The 26,159-nt window shown below is 47.7% G+C and overlaps 2 protein-coding genes across 5 annotated transcripts in view; one reads left to right on the top strand and one right to left on the bottom strand.

The window, feature by feature from the left end:
- On the top strand, positions 1-3,101 carry SPAG8 (sperm associated antigen 8). Its single transcript, XM_016188034.2, has 7 exons — positions 1-53; positions 322-964; positions 1,096-1,270; positions 1,671-1,716; positions 1,802-1,916; positions 2,343-2,405; positions 2,705-3,101. The coding sequence occupies exons 1-7, from the start codon at positions 19-21 to the stop codon at positions 2,885-2,887; spliced, it is 1,260 nt and encodes a 419-aa protein (XP_016043520.2). The 5' UTR covers positions 1-18; the 3' UTR covers positions 2,888-3,101.
- Positions 3,076-26,159, bottom strand: part of NPR2 (natriuretic peptide receptor 2) — a 25,351-nt gene continuing 2,267 nt past the window's right edge. The window contains exons 3-22 of one of the 4 annotated variants that reach the window (XM_007522811.3): positions 17,271-17,384; positions 16,869-17,004; positions 16,160-16,254; positions 15,621-15,753; positions 15,305-15,389; positions 14,683-14,803; positions 14,446-14,520; positions 14,155-14,232; positions 13,523-13,627; positions 13,330-13,401; positions 8,519-8,678; positions 8,188-8,343; positions 7,932-8,100; positions 7,622-7,768; positions 7,032-7,155; positions 6,786-6,854; positions 4,078-4,252; positions 3,909-4,007; positions 3,549-3,640; positions 3,076-3,424 (exon numbers count right to left, since the gene is read on the bottom strand). In XM_007522811.3, the coding sequence (XP_007522873.2) occupies positions 3,359-3,424; positions 3,549-3,640; positions 3,909-4,007; positions 4,078-4,252; positions 6,786-6,854; positions 7,032-7,155; positions 7,622-7,768; positions 7,932-8,100; positions 8,188-8,343; positions 8,519-8,678; positions 13,330-13,401; positions 13,523-13,627; positions 14,155-14,232; positions 14,446-14,520; positions 14,683-14,803; positions 15,305-15,389; positions 15,621-15,753; positions 16,160-16,254; positions 16,869-17,004; positions 17,271-17,384 (2,271 nt within the window). In that variant the 3' untranslated portion in view covers positions 3,076-3,358. Of the gene's footprint in view, positions 3,425-3,548; positions 3,641-3,908; positions 4,008-4,077; positions 4,253-6,785; positions 6,855-7,031; positions 7,156-7,621; positions 7,769-7,931; positions 8,101-8,187; positions 8,344-8,518; positions 8,679-13,329; positions 13,402-13,522; positions 13,628-14,154; positions 14,233-14,445; positions 14,521-14,682; positions 14,813-15,304; positions 15,390-15,620; positions 15,754-16,159; positions 16,255-16,868; positions 17,005-17,270; positions 17,385-26,159 lie in introns of all 4 variants that reach the window. The other 3 variants (XM_016188031.2, XM_016188033.2, XM_016188032.2) reach the window with 3 other exon arrangements.

Consider the following 26,159-nt stretch of genomic DNA (forward strand, 5'->3'; position numbering starts at 1 on the left):
GGTAGCTGCTGTTTGAAGATGGAGACCGACGCTGAAGCTGAATCACCGTCGGAGTAAGTAATAACCCTGCTCAGAAACGATGGTTCTGACTGCAGGCCTAAGGGACTGACGGCCAGCAGATTATACACTTTTAACAACTTAATTTCATTATTATTGTTGTTATTGTTGTTGTTATTTTAAGATAGGGAGAGAGTGAAAGAAACCACAGCACCTAAGTTTCCTTCAAGGAGGTGTGGGCTGGGCGGGAACTTGGGTGGTGCACTGTCCAAGTGAGCTCTTTGGCGGGCCCTCCTTTCAACAGCTTTCATTATTGTCTTTCAGACCACTAGGTGTACAGCCCAGTTCCAGTGGGCGAGAGTCCACTTCTGGGCCATTCCCTTCTTTGGATGGGGTTTCCACATCTTCGCGGGCAGTGGAAACCACAGCAACTGTCACACCTGCAGCAGCCACCCCAGACACCAAAACAGCTGCGGTAGCTACAGACGCCCCAGTGCTCTGCCCTGAACCCAGCCTCGGAGACTCCTCCTCTGAAACGCTCGAGGATCCTTACCCTAGTTCCCACTTTGCCCACAAGATAGACCAGGAGGGCCTTGACGTTGAACCTACCCACCATTCCAGTTTTGCCCGTGGTCAAGACACTACAAATGTCCATAGCTCTAGGCCTGGCGCTGTTCCTGCCTCTAGTTCTGATCTGTACCAGGACCGTGCCCCTGACACTGGGCATGTTCTCGGCTGTGTCTCTGACCCCAAGATATGCCTCAGGGCAAAGATGTGCTCTAATTATGTTTGCTGCCATCGCTGCTGTCACTGCAAGCCTCAGAAACAGCCCCCCTGGAAAGATCTGCAAGTTTCAGAACCTGGGAACCGAGGGCTATGGAGGCCTCCTGAAGCTGAAGAGGAATGTGAGCTCCTCAGTAAAACACTGCCACGGGGCCAGTGTCTTCTCTACAACTGGGAGGAGGAGGTATTGAAGTTGACCTGCTCCCCTTTATCTAGGGTGACCCCCCCACCCCCATTTCCCTGAGGGAGGTAGCAATTTATAAGGAGCGTGAGTACCAGAAACGATATCATGGTCACTCAACCTGGGGTCCACAGAGAGCCACCAACCACCTGGATCAAGTTCCAAGCATGCACGATGGGTCCGAGAGCTACTTCTTCCGGCACGGACACCAGCGACTGCTGACCCTGCAGCCAGAGTTACCCATGCCTGTCAGCACCACCCAGAGAGACTCCTACCAGCCCCCGAGAAACCACTATTATCCACTCAGAGGTACGAGTCCTGAGAGAATGTGACAAATAAGGAAAACGGAGAGGAAGGAATTTCTGGTGGGTCTTTGGATTATCCCTTGAGTATCAGAATAACCCCCCACAATTTCCCTTCCTTTTCTCAGATTGGTTTCTTTTAAATCTTTAAATATATCTATATACATATACATATACATATACATATACATATACATATACATATACATATACATATACAAGCTTTATTTCTTATTGAGAGACAGGGAGACAGAGCCAGGTCACTACTCTGGCACATGGGATGCTAGGGGTTGAAGTTGGAACCTCATGCTTTGAAAGTCTAAGGCTTCATCCACTGGACCGCCTCCCTGGTCCCTGGGCCTTCTTAACCAGACTCTCTGCTCTGTCCACTCTCTAACCTCCCACAGGGAAGCGTGAAGCCATGATGGAGATGCTTCTGAGCGACCAGATCTGGTAAGAATCTGGGGGGAGGGAGAAAGGGGTTGGGGAGGAGAAAAACCAGAGGAGAGGAGTCTTTAACACCCCTAGGACTGTACAGTAAAGAGGTGCTGGCAGAACAGGAACCTACAAAGAAGCTCTTTGAGGTTGAATCTGTGACACACCATGACTACCGAAAGGAGCTGGCAGGAGCAGGGCCTCCTGCCCCAACAAAGGTGCGAGTCCACCCTCCCCTCCCCACCACTGGTACAGCTGAGCTCTAACAGACAATAGGAGAACAGCAGGCCTAGAGGTGGCAAAGGGAGCCAAGAGTTAACTCAGTTATCCCTTTTTATTATTATTATTTTAATATTTATTTTCCCTTTTGTTGCCCTTTTTATTGTTATTGTAGTTATTATTGTTGTAGTTATTATTGATGTCATTGTTGTTAGATAGGACAGAGAGAAATGGAGAGAGGAGGGGAAGACAGGGGGGGAGAGAAAGACAGACACCTGCAGCCCTGCTTCACTGCCTGTGAAGCGACTCCCCTGCAGGTGGGGAGCCGGGGGCTCGAACTGGGATCCTTACTCCAGTCCTTATGCTTCGCGCCACATGCGCTTAACCCGCTGCGCCACTGTAGTTATTCCTTTTCTTTCCTTCAGCCTCATGACTACCGTCAGGAGCAGCCTGAAACTTTCTGGAGACAGAAGGCCCCGCAGCTACCGGTGTGTGAGGGTGACTAGGCGTTGGGAGTGGCGGAGAAAGAAGGAGAAGGGTGGGGAAGATCACATCATGGTTATGGGGAAGTTTCACATGCCTGAGGTTCTGAGGTCCCAGGTTCAGTCCCCCACAGCACCATAAGCCAGAGCTGAGAAGTGCTCTGCTGAAACAAGACAAAATCAAAGAGAAAGAAAGAAAGAGAGAGAGAGAAAGAATGGGAATGAAAGCAAAAGGAAAGGGGGGAGAAGCTGTTGTGTACTCGTTTGGGAGAGTGGGATCTTTACTCATTCTGGCATTCTTCCAGGGTGTCAGTTACATCAGGACACTGGACACACCATTCCGGAAGAACTGCAGCTTCTCAACACCAGTGCCGTTGTCTCTGGGACAGCCTTTGCCCTATGAACCTGAGGATTATTATCACCCATTGGGAGAAACATCTTCCCTTGCCTGCCACGGAGGAGGGCAGGGTAGAACTACTCCTACCTAAGGGCTGAGGGTAGAAGTGGGATAGAGGATACAGATTCTGTCTCTGCCCGTCTGTGCTTGGTGAAAGGACTTGACATAAAGGAGTCCCTCACCTTACAACAGCAAAGTTGGTGATTTCTGTGAGTTACAATGCCCATCCCCTGTAAATTTTCCTTGGAGTTGCCCCTAACCCAGACCATGACACCACACTTTTGTTTTCTATTCTATATTTGGCCAAAATATTCTGGTTTAGATACAGATATTTACAGAAAGTAGGGAGGAAGGATACCAGGCAAGAGAGAGACAGGTATATGTACAAGGCTGCACTGCAAAGAGTAACAACTCCCACAAAAGGTGGGGTTTTGTGTCCATTGGTTTCCATCTCATGTGACACTGTCCCATTTCATGTCCCACTGTCCCATGTGGAAAGATTGTGGCCACTGCCCACCCAGGTGCCAGCAGCAGGGTTGTCTGATTTGGGAAGAGATGGAGTTTACAGAAGTCCAGCAGGTCCTTTTTGCTCTCCTAGGAGCCAGTAAGTTCGCATCTTTCCTTTTCCCTGGAAGCAGGGGAGTGGAGATAATTCAGGTGGTTCTAAATTAGTCCCTTTGCCTTTCCCCATAAGCCCCACAGTCACTGTCATGCTCCCTTTCCATGACCCCCTCCCCATAGCCTGCCATCACCTTCATCTCCACATCCCCCCGAAGCTCTAGCTGGAAGCATCCTAGCTCATCCAGGGCATCCTTGGTGGTAGAGGAGACATGGATCTTCAGGGCTGGGGTGGGATGGGCAGAATATGGAAAGAAGAGTCAAAGAAAAGGCAACCGGATTGCTGCTGGTATTGGAGAGAGCCTTCCCCAACCACCATCCCTCAAGGTGCTCTCAGTCCTCCCAATGTACATGCACTAGAAGAACTGTGGCCAGAGATGTAGTGGGCAGGAACAGTGGTCTCTCGGATTGAGAGTAACAACAAGAGAGTCTGAAAAGCAAAGAGGGGCAACATGGATTAAGGGAGAAGGCAGGGCTGAAGGCTACCATCTCACCTTGACCATTAGACTCCATTCTGGAAGCAGTGTTCACCGTGTCTCCAAAAAGGCAATAGCGGGGCATCTTCAGGCCAACCACCCCAGCACAGACAGGGCCTGTGAGAACAGACAGGTTGGAGAATCTGGGGAAAGTGAATACGAAGGCTGGAGTGAGAGTCGGCCTTACCCGTGTGGACCCCGATGCGTAGCCTCAGCTGGTCGTGTGGTCGGTGGCGGATGCGGAAGGAAGAAACTGCATCCAGTAACGCTAGGGCCATCCGAGCAATTTCAGGAGCATGGCGTTGACCATTTCGACCTGGGAGACCAGATACCACCATGTAGGCATCTCCAATCGTCTCTACCTGGTGGAGAGAGGAAGTAAAAGGTCACTTCTATCTGCATATGTGGGGATGGAGAGAGTAGGAGGAGGCAAGCTGAGCACCATGATAAGTCACCCTGACAGCATAAAGGCACGGGCATTCACAGGGAAATCAGTCCCATGGTCCTGGAGAAGGGGAAGTGAAAGGGTTTCTTGTTTGTTTGTTTGTTTGTTTTTACCTCCAGGATTATCACTGGGGCTCAACACCAGCACTATGAATCCACAGCTCCTGGTAGCCTTTTTTTTTTTTCATGGGAAAATAATATAGAAAAAGGGAGAGAAAGACACTTGCAGACCTGCTTCACTGCCACCACTTGTGAATTGACCCCCTACAGGTGGAGAACCAGGGGCTTGGACCTGGATCCTTGCACAAGTCCTTGCACTTGGTACTATATGCGCTTAACCCAGTGTGCCACCCACCGCCCAGCCCTGTGAAAGGAATTCTTTAGACCCTTGTTATCCCAACACATGGTGAATACTCAGTAAACCATTTGCTGAATGAATGGACACCCTGTCTACCAGGACAAGAACACATAAGTTCTGCTGTCAGGAAATAAGAAGCAAGGAAAACAAGGCTGACATAAACAGCAATGAGGCTGGGGAGGAGGCTGAATGGGCCTAGTAAAAGGGACGGGGCTTGGTTGACTGGACTGAAGCAACGTAAGAGAGTGGTCTTGGCTTTAGGGGCAGGGCACTGATGGAAGTTTCAATGCCTGAAACTTTCTCTTAAGTCGTTCTGAGATTCAACACATAGGCATATAGTAGATTTTTTTTAAATGGGAGAGAGAAAGATAGACACCTTTGCAGACCTGCTTTACTGCCTGTAAAGCGACTCCCCTGCAGGTGGGGAGCCAGGGGCTGAAACCGAGATCCTTATGTGCTTCACGCCGTGTGCGCTTAACCCGCTGAGAAAGGATCTGGGTTCGAGCTCCACCTTTCCACCGGCAGCAGGTATGCTTCATGAGCAGTGAAGCAAGTCTGCAGGTGTCTATGATTCTCTCTCAATCTCCTTCTCCCCTCTCAATTTCTCTCTGTCCTATCAAATAAAAATATGGAGAAAAAAAGGGGGAAAAAACATGGCCACCAGCAGCCAGCACTGAGCCTGTGATAACCCTGGTGGCAAGAAAAGGAAGGAAGGGGGATTGGGCAGCAGTGCATCATAGCACAGTGGGTTAAGTGCACAAGGGCCAGCGTAAGGATCCTGGTTCAAGCGCCCAGCTCCCCACCTGCAGAGGGGTCACCTCACAAGCAGTGAAACAAGTCTCAGGTGTCTGTCTTCCCCTCCTCTCTTGATTTCTCTTTGTCCTATCCAATGACAACAACAAGGGCAACAAAAGGGGGAAAAAATCGCCTCCAGGAAAGAAAGAATGAATGAAAGGAAAGGGAGGGAGGGATGGGGAAAAAGGAAATGCTACAGTATAGCTTCATGTCTCTTGCCTCAATAAATCATTCTGTACCCACATTCTGTATGACTTTTCCATGTTTAGAAAGGGTGGAGAGAAAAGGTGGGTAGACTGAATTTCTCTCTCCACATAGATAGGGGTAAGTCTTGTAATGACTCCAGTTAGGAGAGGCTAAGAATTCATAAGAAATTAGACTGCTAGGGGTGAAAGACAGCTCACTCAATAGAGCTTTCTTCCTGAGTCTGAGGCCGGATGCCACATGGCAGTATCATGGCACCAGGAGAAGCTTCATGGATGATGGAGTGATGCTAGAGTGCCTATACCTTTTTTTTTTTTTCTGTCTCCAGGGTTATTGCTGAGGCTCAGTGCTAGCACTACAAATCCACTGCTCCTGGCGACCATTTTTTCCCATTTTATTGGATAAGATAGAGAGAAATTGAGAGAGGAGGGAGAAACAGAGAGGGAGAGAGAAAGACACCTGTAGACCTGCTTCACCACTTGTGAAGTGACCCTCCTGCAGGTGGGGAACTGAAGGCTCAAACCAAGATCCTTGTACTTCATACCATGTGTGCTTAATCCAGTGTGCCCCACCCGGCCCCCATGCCTTTACTCTCTATCACTCCCTCTTTCCTTCTTTCTCTTACTCACTCTCAAAAACCAAAAACAAACAAAAAGTTGGGGGTGGAGAGCAGGCAGTGGCACACCTGGTTAAGCACACACATCACTGCGCAAAGATCCTGGTTCAATCCCCTGGTCCCCACCTGTAGGGGGGAGGCTTCACAAGTGATGAAGCAGATCTGCAGTGTCTTTTTCTCTCTCTGCCTCTCTATGTCTCCCTCTCCTCTCAATTTCTCTCTATCTCTATCCAATAATAAATAAATAAAAATATATATTTCTTTAAACGTTGGCTCAGGAATGCCCTGGTGTCACAGTATTTTAAAAAATAAACTACGATATAGTCATAGTGCCAGAACTTTCTGTTTATAAATTACTCTACAGAACTAATGCTGGAGACACAAGAGGGAAATTTGTCCAGAGGGAGGGTATGGTATGTGGTGTTCTGGGAGACTAGAATTGACAGGGGTCTCAGCAGAAAGGTAGCCCCGCTCTCACCTTGTAGACATCAAAGTTGTCAATGATGGCATCAAAGCAGGTATACAGGTCATTAAGAAGAGTCACCACCTGTCAAGGATGGAGGAAAAGCAGAGGTCCTGAGGCTTGTGCCCAACTTTCTTGGCATCCCATTAAGAGGTGGGAACTTAAGATCAAATTATTACCCCGCATTATCTGGGTTCCCTTTGTCCCCAGGCAGCTCCCTAGGTACCTGTCCTGCCCCTGCCTGTCCCCTCTAGCTCTCACCTGCATAGGGGTACTCTCCGCTGACAATGCTGTGAAGCCAACGATGTCACTGAAGTAGATGGTAACACTGTCAAAGGCCTCAGCCTGGACAGTCTCTCCCCGTTTTAACTGCTCTGCCACTGAACTAGGAAGCAAGGGTGAAGTCTGAGAACAACTCAGAGAAAGGCTGGGAGGAGGCGGGAAGGGAAAGGCCTGCGTGTCTGGTGCAGAGCTGAGCCTCGTGAAGGAGAAGGAAAGTAGCCGGGAAGATGTCGGCGTCTAGCACAAGGCAAGGTGTGTACGCAGCAGGCGTCAGGAAGGGCAGAGGGTACACATCTCACTTCAGGGCTGCCCTGCACACACCGTGCTGGAGCAAGGGTGTGTGCAGTGACCCAGGAAGGATGGGAATCCAGGAAGAAGGAGGCAGCACAGCACATTTGGAAACAGAATGAAAACAGGAGAGTGGAGGGGCCCAGTGCCACACTGTGGCAAGATGGAACAAAGCAGGATGTTCAGGGCCAGGGATGAGTTCCTGGGAGCTGGAGGAAGCACCCCCCCCGCCAAAGCAGAATACCAAAGGACAACTTTGGGAGGGAGTACAAAGGTCTCACTGGGGTAGGATTTGGTAGAGCAGAGCCTCAGCCTTGCGCTTCTCCTCCAGATAGGCCTGTGTGCGTTCCTCCACCAGCTTCTCCAGGTTATTGGCATACTGCTCCATGCGCAATAGAAGGTTGTCCAATATGCTGGTGCCACCCTCCCTGGGGGTGGGGAGGAGTGCCAGGAGATGGTACCTGCTCCAAGATCCTCAAGACTCCCACGCCTTCCGAGCCAACCCATCCTCTGACCCCGTCAGCACCCACCCAGTCCAGCAGACGAGGCTTCTACCCCTGGGAGCCCCAGGTCCCTAGTGCCCTCTCTCACTTGTTAAAGCGGCGAATGAAGCCTTTAATCTGTCCAAAATCTGGCCGCTCAGCAGGGTCTTGGGCCCAACATCGCTCCATCAGCAAAATCAGTTCTTCGTTCAGTTGGGTCCGGTCAATGCTTGGCCGGAAATATGGCCTCTGACCATTTCGGACTTTCTGGACAATCTCTGGACGTGACAGAGGATTTGGATGAAAAATCAGATCCAACCCATCCCAAGTAAAAGAGGCTATGGGTTAAATAAAGAAACTTTCACCTTTGGGACTGAGATCCAGACTCTCCAAGTAGAAAGGACCACTGCGGAGTGCTATCTCCTGCAGGATGATCCCAAAGCTGTAGACGTCAGCTTTCTGCATGCCTGCAGTCGGCAGTGGGTTCCCAGCGAGCAGTTCTGGGGCAGTCCACAGCTTCTCTGAAAAAGAACGAACAGGCTGGCCAGGTCCCCCCAAAAGGGCATCCCCCCAAGCCCAGATAGGTTCATTGGCATAAAATGCTTAATTGCTGTTAACCCACCCTTCTCCCACCCCTAGGTGCAAATCATCAGTGCCAGGAGAAGAGAGCAGAAGTGGGTTGTGGGGTGGCCTCACTGGCATAAAGGGCGTGGCTGTCGTCGGGCTCAGCGGTAGATCGGAAGCTGGACAGGCCGTAGTCTGTGATTTTCAGCACAAAACGACTATCCACCACACAGTTGGAGGACTTGAGACTCCCATGGGATGCAATAATGCTGTTGTGAAGAAAGGCCATGCCCTGCAGGATACAGATCAAGTCACAGGATTGGATCAGATCTACCATCTCTTCAGGTAGATCTTCTTCTTCTCTACAGGTAGGCGTTAGCCAGCTGTCTAGAGATCTAGGGGCCACAAAAATAATCAGCTCCTTTGGGAGGGCATCCTCGGCAAGGTTTCCACTGGAGGAAGAAGGAGCATGAGGAAGTCACCGCTTCCTAATAACAAAAACCTTCTGGGAGTCGGGCGGTAGCACAGCGGGTTAAGCACACGTGGCGCCAAGTACAAGAATTGGCTTAAGGATCCCGGTTTGAGCCCCTGGCTCCCCACCTGCAGGGGAGTCATTTCACAGGTGGTGAAGCAAGTCTGCAGGTGTCTATCTTTCTGTCCCTCTCTGTCTTCCCCTCCCCTCTCAATTTCTCTCTGTCCTATCCAACGACAGCAACAACAACAACAACAATAATAACCACAACAATGATAGTGCAAACACCAAGCCCTGGCAACAACCCTGGGGGCAAAAAAAAAAAAAAAGAAAAATGTTCTGTGTATTGGAATCCAGTAGCAGAGATAGAAGGCGTGCTGAAGAGAAGGAACAAGGAGAGCTGTCTGTCATACCACTGGCAAGGGCAGTCAGTGTGGTAAGCAGTAAAGAACGCTATGAAAGAATGATATCACACCTCAGGTTCAAACTCAGTCCTCCTAATTAGCGACTGTGAATTTGAGTCCTGAGGTACATGGAGTACCTAGATATACCAAGGAAGACTCGGTAAACTTTAAAATGTAACTAAGTGCATGTAGGTATGCACATCAGATGGAAGAGAGAGGCTCTTTGCTAGAGGAAATCTGAGGCCAGAGAAAATAGTAGATTAGAAAATCTGGAAGATGGGGAGTTGGGCGGTAGCACAATGGGTTAAGCACATGTGATGCAAAGCACAAGGACAGGCATAAGGATCTCTGTTCGAGCCCCCGGCTCCCAACCTGCAGGAGAGTCACTTCACAGGCGGTGAAGCAGGTCTGCAGGTGTCTGTCTTTCTCTCCCTCTCTCTGTCTTCCCCTCCTCTCTCCATTTCTCTCTGTCCTATCCAACAACGACGACAACAATAATAACTACAATGATAAAACAAGGGCAACAAAAGGGAGTCAATAAATAAATGTAAAAAAAAAAAAGTGGAGAAAAAAGTCAATAAATAAATGTAAAAAAGAAAGCGGAGGGCCGTGCATTAGCACACACAGTACGGAGTGTAAAGACCCACACGAGGGTCTGGGTTTGAGCCCCCACTTCCCGCCTGCAGGGGGACACTTCACAAGTGGTGAAGCAGGTCTGCAGATGTCTATCTTTCTCCTTTGCTATCTCCCCTCCCCTCTCAATTTCTCTCTGTCCTGCCCAATAAAAATGGGGGATGGCCACTGGGAGCAGTAGATTTGTAGTGCCACCACCAAGCCCCAGCAATAACCCTGGAGACCAAAAAAAAAAAAAAAAAAAGATCTAGAAAATGGACACAGGTAAGAGATAGCTGCTAAGACAACACCGAAAACAGAAACTTCCGACGGTGCAGGATCAGAAAACCTTTGACACTAAGGAGCTAGAAGGTAGGGCCCGACAGAACACTGCTGCTCAAAACTGACTCAAGTTAGCTGAGGTGGAGCAGAAAAGGGAGCTTGTTCTGTATGCTACCCACAATGCCTCTGTTTAATTGTCTAGCTCTGGATGAACAATCCATAATTCTAGTTTCTGTGAACTCTTCTTTTTTAAAGCTTTTTTTAAAAAAAACTTTCTTCTCACTCCTTTGGATTATAACAACAATATTTAGGAATCTCCAAATTAGTGACTATAGGAATAGTCAGCTTTTTGTCTTTGTTCTCTCTTTTTTTTTCATCAAATACTGTTCCCTCAGGATTCATGTTTTCTTCTATTATTTTGTTTGTTTTTGCCACACCTGTGGCAATGCCAGTGCTCCCAGATAAAGGGTAATGACAAAAGGGAGGAAGAGAGAGACAGAAAAAGGACAAAGAGCTCTATCACTAATGGAGTTTCCCCTCTGCATGGTTCTCCCATATGGTGACCAGGGACTGAAACCCAGATCCCTGAGCATGAAGTGTGCACTCTACTGGGTAATTCATCTCCCAACTCCCTCCCCTTTTTAGGATATATTCATTCATTCACTCATTCGTTCATTCATTCATTTAGAAGAGAATGAGAACCAGAGCATCACTCTGGCACATGCAGTGCAGGGACTGAACTGAAGACCTCATGTTAGAGAATTCAGTGTTTTGTTCATTCACCCACCACCTCCTAGACTGCCCAGTCCCCGTCTGATATTTTTCATAACATCTCTAGTTGAGAACCATATCAACTGATTTTTCTTCCACTTGATGGTCAACTTCTATGCACATACAAAGACAAATCTTAATAGTCTCTTTTTTAAAATTATATTTATTGATTGATTGATGGATTGATTCATTTATTTATTTACCAGAACACTGCTCAGCTCTGGCTTATGAGTGGTGCAGGGGTTGAACCTGGGATTTTGGAGCCTCAGGGCATGAGAGTCTCTTTGCATAACCATTATGCTATCTACCCCCACCCCGTCTCAATAGTTTCATGAGAATTAAGCAGGAAAATCAAAGCTACATTCAGGTGTGTTGTAGGCAACCTGCTAGGCTAGTTCGATGGTTATGGTTTTTCCTCCTTTGTACCTGCCCACTCAGGCAAGGTTCCGACTTATGTCTCTACAAACCCAAGAATCTGTGGGTCACTCACAAATAATTGAAAGCCAGTATAAAGGAAGATTCCAAAGGTTTGGCATAATTTCATGGACTTTTCTTACTTTTCCTAGTAACTATCCTTTCTTTAATATCTGTTTTTCTGGACAAATGGGAAGATATGTCAAATAGTAATTAGAGAGGAAGTAGTGAGGAAAATAGGGGACCAACACACTCGGAGGACCCAATCATCTTTTCCTACTAGTAGGCCTTTCTTTTCTTTTTTTTAATATTTATTTATTCCTTTTTGTTGCCCTCATTGTTTTATTGTTGAAGTTATTATTGTTGTTGTTATTGATGTCATCATTGTTGGATAGGACAGAGAGAAATGGAGAGAGGAGGGGAAGACAGGGAGGGGGAGAGAAAGACAGACACCTGCAGACCTGCTTCACCGCCTGTGAAGCGACATCGACTCCCCTGCAGGTGGAGATCCTGGTTCCAGGGGCTCGAACCAGGATCCTTACGCCTGTCTTTGCGCTTTGCTCTACCCGCACTTAACCTGCTGTGCTACCGCCCGACTCCCCCTACTAGTAGGTCTTAACATAAACTCATGGGAGTGAATAAAAAAGATGACGGGAGAGAGAGACAGGAAGACAACAATCCCTTATGAGTGCAGTACTCTGTGTACCAGGTTAAGCTCATTCCCCCAGTTTAAAACCCTGGGGCCCTTGTTTGTGCGTTATTACCCAAACACAGGGGTAAAGGGAAATGGGAAGAACAGGGCTCTTAGAGAGATAGGGAAAAAAATGTAGGTAGGCCGGGTGGTGGTGCACCTGCTGAATGCCTACATTACAGTGCACAGGACCTGGGTTCAAGTCCCTGATCCCCACCTACAGCAAGGAAGTTTCATGAGTGGTGAAATGCTAGAAGTGTCTCTCTTTCGCTCTCCCCTTTTTTTTTTTTTTTGCCTCCAGGATTATTGATGGGGCTCGGTGCCTGCACTATGAATCCACCGCTCCTAGAGGCTACTGTTTCCCATTTTGTTGCCCTTGTTGTTTATCATCATTCTTGTTATTATTGTTGTTGTTATTGATGTCATTGTTGTTGGACAGGACAGAGAGAAATGGAGAGAAGAGGGGAAGACAGAGAGGGGGAGAGAAAGATATAGACACTTGCAGACCTGCCTCACTGCCTGCGAAGCGACTCCCCTGCAGGTGGGGAGCTGGGGGCTCGAAGGGATCCTTACGTGCTGGTCCTTGTGCTTTGCGCCATGTGCACTTAACCCACTGTGCTACCGCCCGGCCCCCTCTCCCTCCCTCCCTATCTCCCTCTCCCCTCTCAATTTCTCTCAGTTTCTATCCAAAATAAATGAGAAGAATATTTTTTAAAAGAAAATAATGTAGGCAAAATCAACATAGCAGAAGCCTTTAAACTGAATTTTCTTTATCTCTCCTTTCTGCCTCCTTCTCTTTCTTTATCCTTTTCCTCCTTTCTTCTTTCCTTTCATCCTTCCTTCCTTCCTTCCTTTCACACCAAAACACTGCTCAACTCTGGTTTAATGGTGGTGTAGGGACTGAATCTGGGACATCAGAGCCTCGGGCATAAAAACCTTTTGCATAACCATTATGCTGTTCCCCTGCCCTAAAGTGGATGAATTTTTTAAAAAATATTTATTTATTCCCTTTTGTTGCCCTTATTGTTTTATTGTTGTAGTTATTATTGTTGTCATCGTTGTTGGATAGGACAGAGAGAAATGGAGAGAGGAGGGGAAGACAGAGAGGTGGGGAGAGAAAGACACCTGCAGACCTGCTTCACCGCCTGTGAAGCGATTTCCCTGCAGGTGGGGAGCCGGGGGCTCGAACCAGGATCCTTACACAGGTCCTTGCGCTTTGTGCCACCTGCGCTTAACCCACTCCCACTACCACCCGACTCCCAAGTGGATTAATTTTTAAGGGTGGGGAAAGACTCACCTTCACAAGGTCATTAATCAGTGAATAGCGAAACATCCAGTCCAAGTTGATGCTGTCATTTTCCAGAATATCCTGTTCAGGAGCAAGAAATAGCTTCTGTGACTACCCAGGTCCCACTAGCTGGCACCAGCAGAATCAATGTGCCCTTAACCCTAACCCCCCCCCCCACCAAGGATGGCTACCTGTCCCTCACCTGTAAACTCCCACGAGGACAATACTCAGTGACAATGCAAATGTTGGGTGGATCTATACAGGCACCAATGAAGCGAGTGAGATGGTTGAACTGAACATCTCTCATCTTGTAGAAAACAAACAGAAACACCAGTAAGGGAAAGATCATGAAAAGATCTTACAAATGCAAACATCTAATGCCACGTAAGGAGACCTTGCTCTGCACTATAACCTTCAACTGAAAATAGCTCGTGGGAGTTGGGCAGTAGCGCAGCGGGTTAAGCGCACATGGCGTAAAGCGCAAGGACCAGCATAAGGATCCTGGTTCGAGCCCCCGGCTCCCCACCTGCAGGGGAGTCGCTTCACAGGCTGAGAAGCAGGTCTGCAGGTGGCTTTCTCTCCCCCTCTCTGTCTTCCTCTCTTCTCTCCATTTCTCTCTGTCCTATCTAACAAGGACAACATCAATAACAACAATAATAACAACAAAGGCAACAAAAGAGAATAAACAAATATTAAAATAACTTGTAAATAAACCCCTTGTCCTCTTAGCCAATTTTACTTGGCTCCACACCCTGCCTCTCCCCTGCCCTGTTTATCCCTCACCATCACACCCCTATACTCCATTACGTCACACCCCTATACTCCATTACGTACATGTTTAAGTTCAAACAGAACCTGGCGGGTCAGCTCAATGCGTTTCTTATTCACATGTTTGATGGCAACAACATTCCCCTGATGGAGGACATGAAAGGGAAAAAGGAAAAAGTTACTGTCAGAGGAGTTTCTGTGCGCGCGAGAAAACACCAGAGAACTGGGGAAGCATCCAGGAGCTCAGCTGGGTACAGAAAGGAGGGTTATGGGGGGCAGAGGATGATGGGGAGAGGTGGCAGATGGAAATGAGGGAGGATGAAATGGTGAGGACCAAAAGAATCGATGAGTGTTCACCTTGAAGTGGCCGGTGTTGGCAAAGATCTGGTATTTCCCATGGGCTGTCATGAGCGAGCCATAACTGGATCCCCGCTGGGGCCAAGGGCAACATGGAGGCGGAAGGGTGAAAGGAACATTAGATGATGGTGGTGGTGCAGGGGCTACCATTACAGGCCAATGTGCTGGGAGAGGACCAGGGTAGGAAAAGACAGGAACTCAGAGGAACACAGAAGGACAGCTGACACAAGGACTCACCAGGGACAGTGTGAGGCGACTGCCTGCACCTTTATGGTATCGCTCCGAATTGCCAAACTGCAGCTCTTCCCAGCGAATGCGCCACAACATGCTAGCCAGCTCCTTCTCCAGCATTAGTTTTCTGTAAGGACTGTACACCTCAGTTGACTGGCAAGCCCCATCCTGTCACCCCAGAGGCCAATGGCAGGGCTGCACGGGCTCCCCGGTAGCTTCAGAAGCTGTGACTGGTACACCCAAGAGGCAGGACTGAGGGAGAAGGATGCATCTGTCCTCTGTGCAGCTGACACGCATGCCCCGTGTCCATCTCAAAACAGAGGCTGGAGGTCACAGTTCCCCCTCGAAAGGGGAGCACCCGGGAAGGTTACCTTTGCCCTTCTAAGACCAGACCCCACTCACAATCTCGAGTAAGTGTGCCCCGTCTAGACACAAAAGTGTGGGTCGCTGGGGGAGGGAAGGGAGCAACTCTGCTAAAAGACAGATGAAAAAGCTAAACAGGGAGAGTTAGATCTAAAAGACAATCACCAAATTCACAGACCTACTGTCCCAAGTCCCCCTCCTTCTATCCCTTTACAGGGACTGGGTGACGGTGTCAAGGGGGAGGCAGGGAAAACCCAGAACTCACCGGAAAATGAGGAAGCTAGAAACACCAAACATGATGAAGGTGATGCCTGTGCCCAGTGCCACAATGGCCAGAGTTGACAGTGGAGCTGTGGGGAAGAGAGGGACCCTGAGAAAGACTGTGTGTTGAGTGATCAGAAGGCGGGGGAGCTGGGGGCAGGAGGCAGGCAGCGATGCTCAGGGGACAGATCAGTTTCTTGAGGGAGAAAAAGGAGTGCAGTGCAGAAGTCGAGCTGAAGGTGGGGGCCCCGGTGAGGTGGAGATAAAAGCATGGAAAGTCAACGGAGGAAGGATTGCTCCCAGCCCCTGCACACACCCACTTTTATCACAGGATGGGTCGTCCAAGTCAAATGCACAGGGGGGATTGTCCAAGGGGGGCGCCCCCTTCACCCAGGGGATAGGCTGCCCTGTCCACCAAATCTGCTTCTCGGCTCCTGAGTAGTGGGCTGCAGGCTGTGAGGAAGGACAAAACTAGGCCCACAGGCCTGCTACCACCAGCCTCCTCCTCATCCCCCAGGTCCCAGCTATTCTGCTGTTTTCCTTCCCAGCCTGCCACGCGACAAGGCTGCAGCTAGCAGAAAGGCACTCCCTGTCTAGTACCTTTCATTCTGCCAACCAACCTCCCCAGGCCCTGAAAGCTGATTTTGCAGATTCACAGACTTTCTTTCCATATCTATCTATCTATCTATCTATCTATCTATCTATCATCTCCTTTTTTTTTTCCCCCTTTACCAGAGCACTGCTCAGCTATGGCTTATGGTGGTGTGGGGGGATTGAACCTAGGACCTTGAAGCCTCAGGCTTGACAGTCTCTTTAGATATGCAGGTTCCACACTCTCTACCCTGCCTCCCCCCATCACCTGAAAGTCCCCAGAATTCAGGTCTCCCATGGCCCACAGGACAAAATCGGTCTCCCGGTCATTGTTCTTGTCCATGACAACCAGTCCAGTCACACCTAAGATAGAAAAGAAGATACTTTCTTTTACCTTGGGTCCCATTCTTCCCTCTCTCTCTAATCCCTCCAACAGCCTTGGTGTTGGACCTTGCCTTCCACTTCTTAATATGTATCCCCCCTCTGACAAGTCCTCTGACCCTGACTGACTCACTCCTGGCTGTCCTATCTGCATTTTCTTTTGCTTTTTTTTTTTTTTTAAGCCAGTGCTCTGCTCAGTTCTGGTTTATGGTTGTGCAAGGGACTGAACCTTGGAACTTTCAACCTTGGAACCTTAGGCACCAGAGTCTCTTTGCATAACCATTATGCTATCTACTCCCACCCCGTATCTGTGTTTTCTTTCTAAAAATACGGATATATGGATGGATGGATGGATGGATGGATGGATGGATGGATGGATGGATTGATGGACAAATAACAAGAGAGAAAGGCAGACCAGAGCAACACCCTGCACATATGATGCCCATGACTGAACTCAGGGCATCATGTTTGAGATTCCAGAACTTTCTCTGTGGCACCACCTCCCAGGTCACTATGATGCATTTTCTTATGCCCACTCTCCTCCTGAATTCAGCTGGCAACAGCCCTCTGACCTCCCTTCTGATCTCCCTCATTACCATGATATCTTCGCCCCTGCATCTTCTCCACAATTCGAAGCCCGTCTTCCTGGGTGCCCCCTTCCTGCATTGTCTCATTCAGGACTTCGGCATAGAGCAGGATCCCATCATAGAAGCAGCCAGCGATGAGGTTCATCTGGGGGTGGCAACCTTGGCAGTGCTCCCCAAGTACAGTGCCCTCTTTCCCGCCTCTGGGGCTCCCTCCACCACATCTCACTTCCAGTTTACTTTCTCCCCTCTTCTCATTCCTAAGGTGTCACTCCTACCTAACTGGACATGAGGGCAAAAGAAAATATCTCCAAGATAGGGCAGACTATATGGCCAGGACCTGATACTAAGTCAGGAAGAAGAATCTTCCCTTGAAATCTGGCGCGATTCTTGGTGAAAGAGAGATCTACTTACCAAGGAGGGGCCCAGCTCCACACCAAAATCTTGCCGTGCTCTTTTCAGAAGACGGTTCTGGAACTCTTGATACTCAGGATTTGGAGGTTCTCGGTATGTGATCACCAATACCGTCTGTATCAGTAATACATGGGGGAGAGTGAACAGGACTCAAGGGAAAGGACAGGAAAACACTAGAATAATCATGACCCGTGACGCAGTCCACCTGCTCTGTGTGTTCACTTCTTCCTAGCAGAGGGAGGGGCTCCTCCACGCACACTGGGTAGGATGCTCTTAGCAGGTAGAGACTGAGCAATATCTGACATCAGCTCTCTGTCCCCCCAAATCCAACCCACCACTTTCCAGAAGTCCCTGCCTGCCACCTCTAGCTTCTTTGCTGGGCTCCTCTGTCCCGCAGTCTGTCTGGGTACCTGTCAAGGACAATAGCAGTCAACATCTCCTCTCTGAAACATTTATACTGTGCTGTTGGTAAACATTCACATTTTCATTTGGGTCACCTGGCCACCGTGCCTCCACTAGCCATATTAAAGTGATTTCAGGTCCTTGGACAGCAGGCAGGGGAATCCTAAGACTGATCCTATCTATAGCCATACCACCCTGAAAATGCCTGATCTTGTCAGACTGTGAGCCTATCTGTGTAAAGTGGTGGTGACTCATTCACTTACTGGATGAAAAGCACCTGCGATCAACAGCACTAACCTACACACTCATAGCCATTTTGTTGCTGTTGTTGTTGCTTTGTTTATTTTAGATAGAGAGGCAGAAGCAGAGGGCAGAAGGAGTGGGGCAGAGTGAGCCCGGGCAAAAGAGACCATGGAACTGGAGCTTCCTTCAGTGCAGTGGAGGTGGGCTCAGGCCTGGCTTGCACACATGGCAAAGCAGTGCACTGTCCCAGCAAGCCAGTTCACCAGACCCATGCCAGATGGCCCTCTCAGTTACTAAATAGCAGACATGTCACATACATTTTACTTTATTTCATTTTTAACTTTCTTGTGGTATTATCTTTGTTTAATTATTGGATAGAGACAGCCAGAAATCAAGAGGAAAGGAGGTGACAGAGAAAGAGAGGGAGACACCCACAGCCCTACTTCACCACTCGCAAAGCTTTATCCCTGCAGGTGGGGACTGGGAGCTCGAACCCGGGTCCTTGAGTATTGTAACATGTGCGCTCAACCAGATGCGCCACCACCCAGCCCTCACATACATTTTATAGATAAGGAGGTGACACTGTGGTGTCAATCATGCACTCATTTCATTGGCCATGGTCAGCATCTCTCTCTCTCTCCCTCCTTCTCCTTCCCCCTCTCCCTCCCCCTCTCCCTCTCCCTCTCTCACACTGGTTGCCTGTCTGGCTCCCTCCCCCCCACCCCCCCACCCCCATCTCACATATATCCCCTTCCTTAGCTGGTGCACATACCAACCTCTGCATCTGCCCGAGGCCTGCACAGTCACAAGAGCGACCTCTCTGCCTCAGACAGAAAACTATCAGCACAACTTCAGAGGAAAACTTCAGGCTTAACTCTCATGTAAAGGGTGCCAGAGATAGCTCAGCCAGTAGAGTGCACTTTGGCATACGCGAGTCCCCAGTCAGCACACGGAAGCAGCACGCAAGGGGGAGCTTCGTGAGTGGTGGAGCAGTGCTGGGCTCCGCCTCTGTCTCTCCTCTGTTTCTCCTGCTCTGTCTTTCACCTTCTAGCTTAAAACAAAAACATACTCACCAGGAGTGGAATCATACAGGTAAGAAACTCCAGAAAAAACCCTTGCATAAAAACTTTAAAAAAAAAAATTGGGAGTCGGGCAGTAGCACAGCGGGTTAAGCGCAGGTGGTGCAAAGCACAAGGACCGGCATAAGGATGCCGGTTCGAGCCCTGGTCCCCCACCTGCAGGGGAGTCGCTTCACAGGCGGTGAGGCAGGTCTGCAGGTGTCTGTCTTTCTCTCCCCCTCTCTGTCCTCTCTCCATTTCTCTCTGTCCTATCCAACAACAATAACAACAATAACTGCAACAACAATAAAACAACAACGGCAACAAAAGAAAATAAATAAATAATTGAAGCCAGGTGGTGGTGTACCCGGTTAAGCACACATGTTACAAAGTCCAAGGACATGAGTTCAAGCCCCTAGTCCCCACCTACAGGGGGAAAGTTTCACAAATGCTGAAGGAGGGCTGCAGGTATCTCTCTATCTCTCACCCTCTCTATCTCCTTCCTCCTATAAATTCCTGGCTGTCTCTATCCAATAAATAAATAAAGACAGCACAAATATTTTTTAAAAGTTAAAAAAATAAAAAATAAAATATTTTGTGAAAGGCGACTTTGTGAGAGGATAGATTAAAATCTATTCATTTCTAGCAGTTTTGTCCATTCCTGTCATAGAAAGTATATGTGTAGCATAGCAATATCAGCTATATTATTACACCCTATATATGTGAGAAATAATGTGGTCTGTTTCCAGCATATACTACATAAGACTGGCATCAATTTCATGCCAGGATTATTCTTACTGTCTTGTAAGGATAGTCTAATACTCTCACATTGTCAGGCAGGACTAAACAAAAGAGAGAAGGGGACTGAGGAGAGACTTGGGTAGGTCCATTCAGAAACACCTGTTTCAAGAACAAAAGAAAAACAGAAAATAGAATATTGTTGATAACCTAAAATAGTTGGAAGAGATTGGGTTCAATAAGATTTATATTTCATGTTTAAAACAACTGATTTTTAAACTGTATTTATTTTTATTTGCTATGGGAAATAGATGGAGAGACAGAGACAGAGAGAGAGAGAGAGAGAGAGAGAGCCAGGTGGTGCACCTGGTTGAGCATACATGTTAGAATGCACAAGGACCCAGGTTGGAGCCCCCCGTCCCCACCAACAAGGTGAAAACTTTGTGAGTGGGGAAGCAGGGCTACAGGTGTCTTTGTCTCTCTCCCTCTGTATCTCCCCTACCCTCTAGATATCTGGCTGTCTCTAGCCAGTAAATAAAGATAATAAAAAATAATCTTTCGAGAGAGATGAAGGAACTGCTCAACTCTGGCACAAAGCAATGCTAGGGACTGGACCCATGCAAGTCCAATGCTCTCAGAGTCATCTCGCTAGTCACAATTTACATTTCCCTGTAAAGGTTGCTCAGAGGTTTCTGATGCTTTTGAAACACTTGATAATTCTCTAACTGTTTGTTTGCTAGACTAGAAGTTGAGCTTTTTTGTTCTCACAGCCCCTTTTGTACTACGAAGAATCCTTGAGGATCCCAAAGAGTTCACTATCTACCACTATCTACTATCTTCACTATCTTCACTATCTACCACGGTCAGAGAGTAAATCTGACAAATTTTTTATGATTTTTGTGTGAGGTGATGGAGATGGACCCTGAGGGCTCCCACAAGTACTTGACCACTGAGCCACCTCCTGGCTTGACTTTTTTCATCTTTTTATAATGTGGGGGAGCAGGGCACTGCCCACCACCACCTGCGGAGCTCTCCTGACTCCCCAAGTATTGCCAGAGATGCAGCCTAAAGCCTCACACGTTTGAGGTGGGTATGCTACCACTGAGCTACCTCACTGGCCAAAGGTGACCGTTTTTAAAACTACAAGCACACCTTCCATAGCTGCCAGGGCAATGCGCTCATCACACACCATGTAGCCTCTGGAAAACTTCACAGACTGTGCACCCATGGAAGAGTGCAGGGATGGGCAGATCACAGCTCAGCACGGTCTTTTAAATAGCTATGACCCCACAGTCTCCCCAGAACAATGTCGGGGCCCCCAGTATTCCAAGATCACGCTTTGACAACTACTACACAAGATTCTGTGGTTATGGTTACTAACTACTAAAATACATAAGGATGGGGCCCAGTGGGTACAGTGCAGGACTTGCCTGTGTGGTCAAAGTGATGTTCTGGTCTCTGCCTCATAAGAGCAATATATACGGGGGCCGGTCAGTAGTACACAGGGTTAGGTGCACATAGCGTGAAGTGCAAGGACCGGCACAAGGATCCCAGTTCAAGCCCCAGGCTCCCCACCTGCAGGGGGTCGCAGTGAAGCAGGTCTGCAGGTGTCTGTCTTTCTCTCCCCCTCTTTGTCTCCTCTCCTCTCTCCATTTCTCTCTGTCCTATCCAACAACAGTAACAGCAACAACAAGCACAATGGAAAAAAGATGGCCTCCAGGAGCAGTGAATTCATACTATAGGCACTGAGTCCCAGTAATAACCCTGGAGGCAAAAAAAAAGCAATATATACATTTTTTTTCACCAGGCTTCTTGTTAGGGTTAAGTGTCTACACAATTCCACTGTTTCCAGAAGCTCTTTCTTTATTTTTCTATTTTTCCTCTACCTTCCCCTCCTCTTTTTTATGACAGAGGGTGAGAATATATTTTAAAAAATATAGAAAAAATGGACATCTCCGGAGTCAGGCCATAGTACAGCGGGTTAAGCACACGTGGCGTGAAGTACAAGGACCAGCTTAAGGATCCCAGTTCAAACCCCCAGCTCCCCACCTGCAGGGGAGTCGCTTCACAGGCAATGAAGCAGATCTGCAGGTGTCTATCTTTCTCTCCCCCTCTCTGTCTTCCCCTCCTCTCTCCATTTCTCTCTTTCTTATCCAACAACAACGACAACAATAATAACTTCAATAACCAAACAACAAGGGCAACAAAAGGGAATAAATAAATAAATATTTTTTTAAAAAAGAAAAAATGGACATCTCTCCCTCTTCTTCCTTCTCTGTCTGAAATTAAAAAAGAATAAAAAACTTGGCCTGGAGTAGTAGAACTGCACATGTGCAAGGCCCTGACACTACAAAAGCCAAAGCAAGCACAGACACAAACCTTCCCTCCACCTTTAAAAAAAATATTTACTGGGAGCTGGGTGGTGGCGCACCTGGTTGAGCGCACATGTTACAATGCACGAGGACCAGGGTTCAACTCCCCCAGTCCCCACCTGCAGAGGGAAAGCCTTGGGAGTGGTGAAGCAGTGTTGCATATGTCTCTCTGTCTCTCTCCTCTATCATCCTTTTCTCTCTCAATTTCTGGCTGTCTCTAGTCAATAAATAAGGATTTAAAAAAACTTTAAAAAGTACTTATTCATTTTGAGTAGAGACAGACAGCAGATGAGAAGGAAGGGGGAGATAGAGGGACTTGCTGCACTGATTCACTACTCATGAAGCTTCACCACTGCAGCTGGGGACTGGAACCTGGGTCCTTGTGCATGGTAATGGTGTGCTCAGCTGAACGCCTCACCACCCAGCCCCTCCCTCCACCTTTTCTAAACAAATCTAATCCAAGACACTGTGGGTTAGGGATTTCTCACTAAGTGTGCTTTGCTCTTGTATCCCTGACTGAAGCTGCATACGCAGTGCCCCTTACCCCCCGCCCTACTCAACTCTGAGAAGGGGTTAAGAGTGCCTGTGCCAGAGAAGCCCCCCTCAGCCCCATCCCACACCAATGTCCTGGTTTTCCTCTAAGCATATTGACTATTTTCATCTCTCTGTGTCATAGAAAAATCATTCCCGGGGCCAGGCTGTGGTGCACCCAGTTAAGTTCACATGGTAGTAAGCTTAAGGACCTGTGCAAGGATCGGGATTCAAGAGCCCAGCTCCCCACCTGTGTGTGGGTGTGGGGGGTGATCCACAAGTGATGAAACAGGTATTCAGGTGTTTATCTTCCTCTCTCAATCTCCCCCTCTTCTCTCAATTTCTCTCTATCCAATAAAATGGAAAAAATGGCTGCCAAGAGCAGTGGATTCATAGTACTAACCTGGAATCAATAGAAAGAAAGAAAGAAAGAAAGGAAGGAAGGAAGGAAGGAAGGAAGGAAGACAGGAAGAAAGAAAGAAAAAAAGAAAGAAAGAAAGAAAGAAAGGAAGGAAGGAAGAAAGACAGGAAGGAAGGAAGGAAAGAAGGAAGGAAGGAAGGAAGGAAAAACCTCTCCTCTTTTCAGTTGGAAGAATGTCTATCGTAAGTAGGAGACGTGAGTCTTAATTTATATAGCAGGTTATTAGCTGAGAGGCCCCTCATCACCCTACCCTAAGTGCTGAGGCTCCCTGGCTGGTAGGAATTTTCACATGAGGAAGAGAGGTGTCTCTTCCATAAAACTGAGTCCAGAATCTGGGAGACAGAGGAAGCAGTGGATAAAGTGTTGGACTCTGAAGCATGAGATCCTGGGCTTGATCCCCAGCACCACACCTGCCAAAGCGGTCCTCTGAACTCTCTCACTCTCTTTTTCAATCTTTACCTATCACTTGTGAAATAAAACAACAACAACAACAAACAAAAAAGAATAAAGTCCAGAAGGCTATGAGGTCCTTGCACCTGCAAAGATCACAGAGACCTTCCTTGACCACATCAACTGAAGCACAGCCCCCACATCATTCTCTTGGAGTATCTAACTATTCTTCTTTGTGCTATTTTTAGTAACACTTGTCACGATGGGCTCTATACTGGTATTTATTTGTGCAGTAAACCCTATCCTACTACATGTAAAGCCCCCAAAGGGCAAGGACTGCATGTGTTTTGTTCCTAGCACAGTTAACATGCTAGAGAAAGGTGCCCATAATAGACAGAGTCAGTTGTCAATTAAACCAAATACTGACTGAATAATGGTAAGTTCTATAGACAGAATTAAACACAGAACAAGAAACACAGATCAACCTGGAGATTCTGAGCTGTCTCCCTAGAAGGGAAAATAATTGGTCTGAGAAGGAACATGAAAGCAAAATCTAGACAAAGGTAAAAAACAAAAAAGTTGTTGGAGGAAGACACAACAGTATAAAAACACTCATTCTCAGGCCAGAGAACAAACCTGTCCTTTGCAGTCTGCCATACACTAGTAATCACAACCAGTCAATCACAGCCATGTAAAACCAAGAAGTTGGCAACCCGGGGGCCAGGCGGTAGCGCAGCAGGTTAAGCACACATGGCATGAAGTGCACAGACCGGAGTAAGGATTCTGGTTTGAGTCCCTGGCTCCCCACCTGCATGGGGAGTCACTTCACAGGCGGTGAAGCAGATCTTCAGGTGTCTATCTTTCTCTCCCACACTCTATCTTCCCCTCCTCTCTCCATTTCTCTCTGTCCTGTCCAACAGCAATAACAACAACAACAATGATAACAAGGGCAACAAAAGGGGAAAAAATAGCCTCTGGGAGCAGTGGATTCATAGTGTAGGCATAGAGCCCCGGCAATAACCCTGGAGGCAAAAACAAAAGAAGTTGGCAACCCAAACCCAGTATTTAGACACAGAGTCCAGAAACCACAGAGGGAAGGAAAGGTATGAGGCTGGAGACATAGCTCACTGGGTAAGGTGCCTGCACTGCCATGCACACCAGCCAGGTTGAAGCTCTGGCACTGCACAGAAGGTACTCTGGCAATGGAGGAAGCCTCAGTGCTATGGTATCCCCACACCCCATGTCTCTCTCTTCCTCTCTCTTTCCACCTTTCTCTCTCTCACCTCTGGGGTTATCACTGGGTGCTGGTACTATGAATCTACTGCTCCTGCAGGTCATTTTTTTTCCTGTTTTATTAGATAGGACAGAGAGAAATTGAAAGAAGAGGGAGAAATATATATATATATATACATATATATATATACATATATATAGAGAGAGAGGGAAAGATAGACACCTGCAGACCTGCTTTGCCACCTGTGAAGTGCCTCCTCCCTACAGATGTGTGTGGGGGGGATTCGAAGTCATATGTCTGCACAGGTCCCTGTGCTTTGTACTACGTGTGCTTAACCAGGTGCACCTGATACCTCACACACATACACACATAGATAGATAGAGCAGAGAAAAGAGGGGCCATATGAATAGATAAATAAAATAGATAAATAAAAAAATTCTCTGTAGGAGAATCAGAAAACAATTCATAGATATGGTTTTGAGAGGCAGATTTGAAATGAGCGAAGAAGAACAGCTCTGACAAATGGAGCCAAAACCACAAAGGCAGGAGGCCAATGACCCCGGAGAGTTAGAGAGAAGTCTAGTCAGCTGGGGGCCTTTGCATGAGGGGCACTAAGTGGTAAGACGGAACAAGTAGCCTCAGAACAGATTATAGAAGATCTTAACTGCTGAGATAAGGAGCAAGAACTTGATTCCATAGAAGGGAAGTCACTGATAGTTTGTTGTTGTTGTTGTTGTTTGTTTGTTTGTTTTGCCTCCAAGGTTATCTGGGGCTCAGTGCTGACACTATGAATTCACCACCACTATGAATCCACTGCTCCTGAAGGCCATTTTTTCCGTTTTTTTTTTTTTTTTTTTTGGATAGTACAGAGAGAAATTGAGAGAGAAGGGGAAGAGAGAGATGGGGAGAGAAAGATAGATACCTACAGACCTGCTTCACCACTTGTGAAGTGACCCCCCTGCACGTGGGGAGCGGGGGCTTGAACAGGGATCCTTGTGCAGGTCCTTGCACTTCGTATGTACTATGTGTGCTTAACCCGCTGCGCTACTGCCCAGCCTCCATCACTGATGGCTTTGAGCAGAGAGTGAAATGAACAGTCATGTCAATGTTCCCTACAAATTGCTTTTTAAATCCATTTCTGTCCAGTCCTGCAGTCATCACCCTGGTTCAGGCTCATGCCACCTTACTGCATTCTCACCTACTGTAGGTAGTCTCATTGCCTCTAGTCCTCCTCTCTTAGTCTGTCATTATAAATCTCTTCACACACACAGAATTAAACATCCCATATCAGAACTTAGGTTCTGAGTTCTCCTTAATCTGAGTATACTGTGGTCTGGGAGGTGGTGACGTGAATAAAGCATTGGATTTCCAACCATGAGGTCCCGAGTTCAACCCCAGCAGCATATGTACCAGAGTGATGTCTGGTTCTTTCTCTCCTATCTTTCTTATGAATAAATAAATGCTTTAAAAAAAATCTGAGTATACCTTTGTAAGGGCATT

This window comes from Erinaceus europaeus, chromosome 10 (assembly GCF_950295315.1).
Source record: "Erinaceus europaeus chromosome 10, mEriEur2.1, whole genome shotgun sequence".
NCBI lineage: Eukaryota > Metazoa > Chordata > Mammalia > Eulipotyphla > Erinaceidae > Erinaceus > Erinaceus europaeus.

Coding starts and splice junctions, on each gene's coding strand:
- SPAG8 (XM_016188034.2), top strand. CDS start 19: ATGGAGACCGACGCTGAAGCTGAATCACCGTCGGA. Junction 1,917..2,342: donor GGCCTCCTGCCCCAACAAAG/GTGCGAGTCCAC, acceptor TCTTTCCTTCAG/CCTCATGACTACCGTCAGGA. Junction 2,406..2,704: donor AGAAGGCCCCGCAGCTACCG/GTGTGTGAGGGT, acceptor GCATTCTTCCAG/GGTGTCAGTTACATCAGGAC.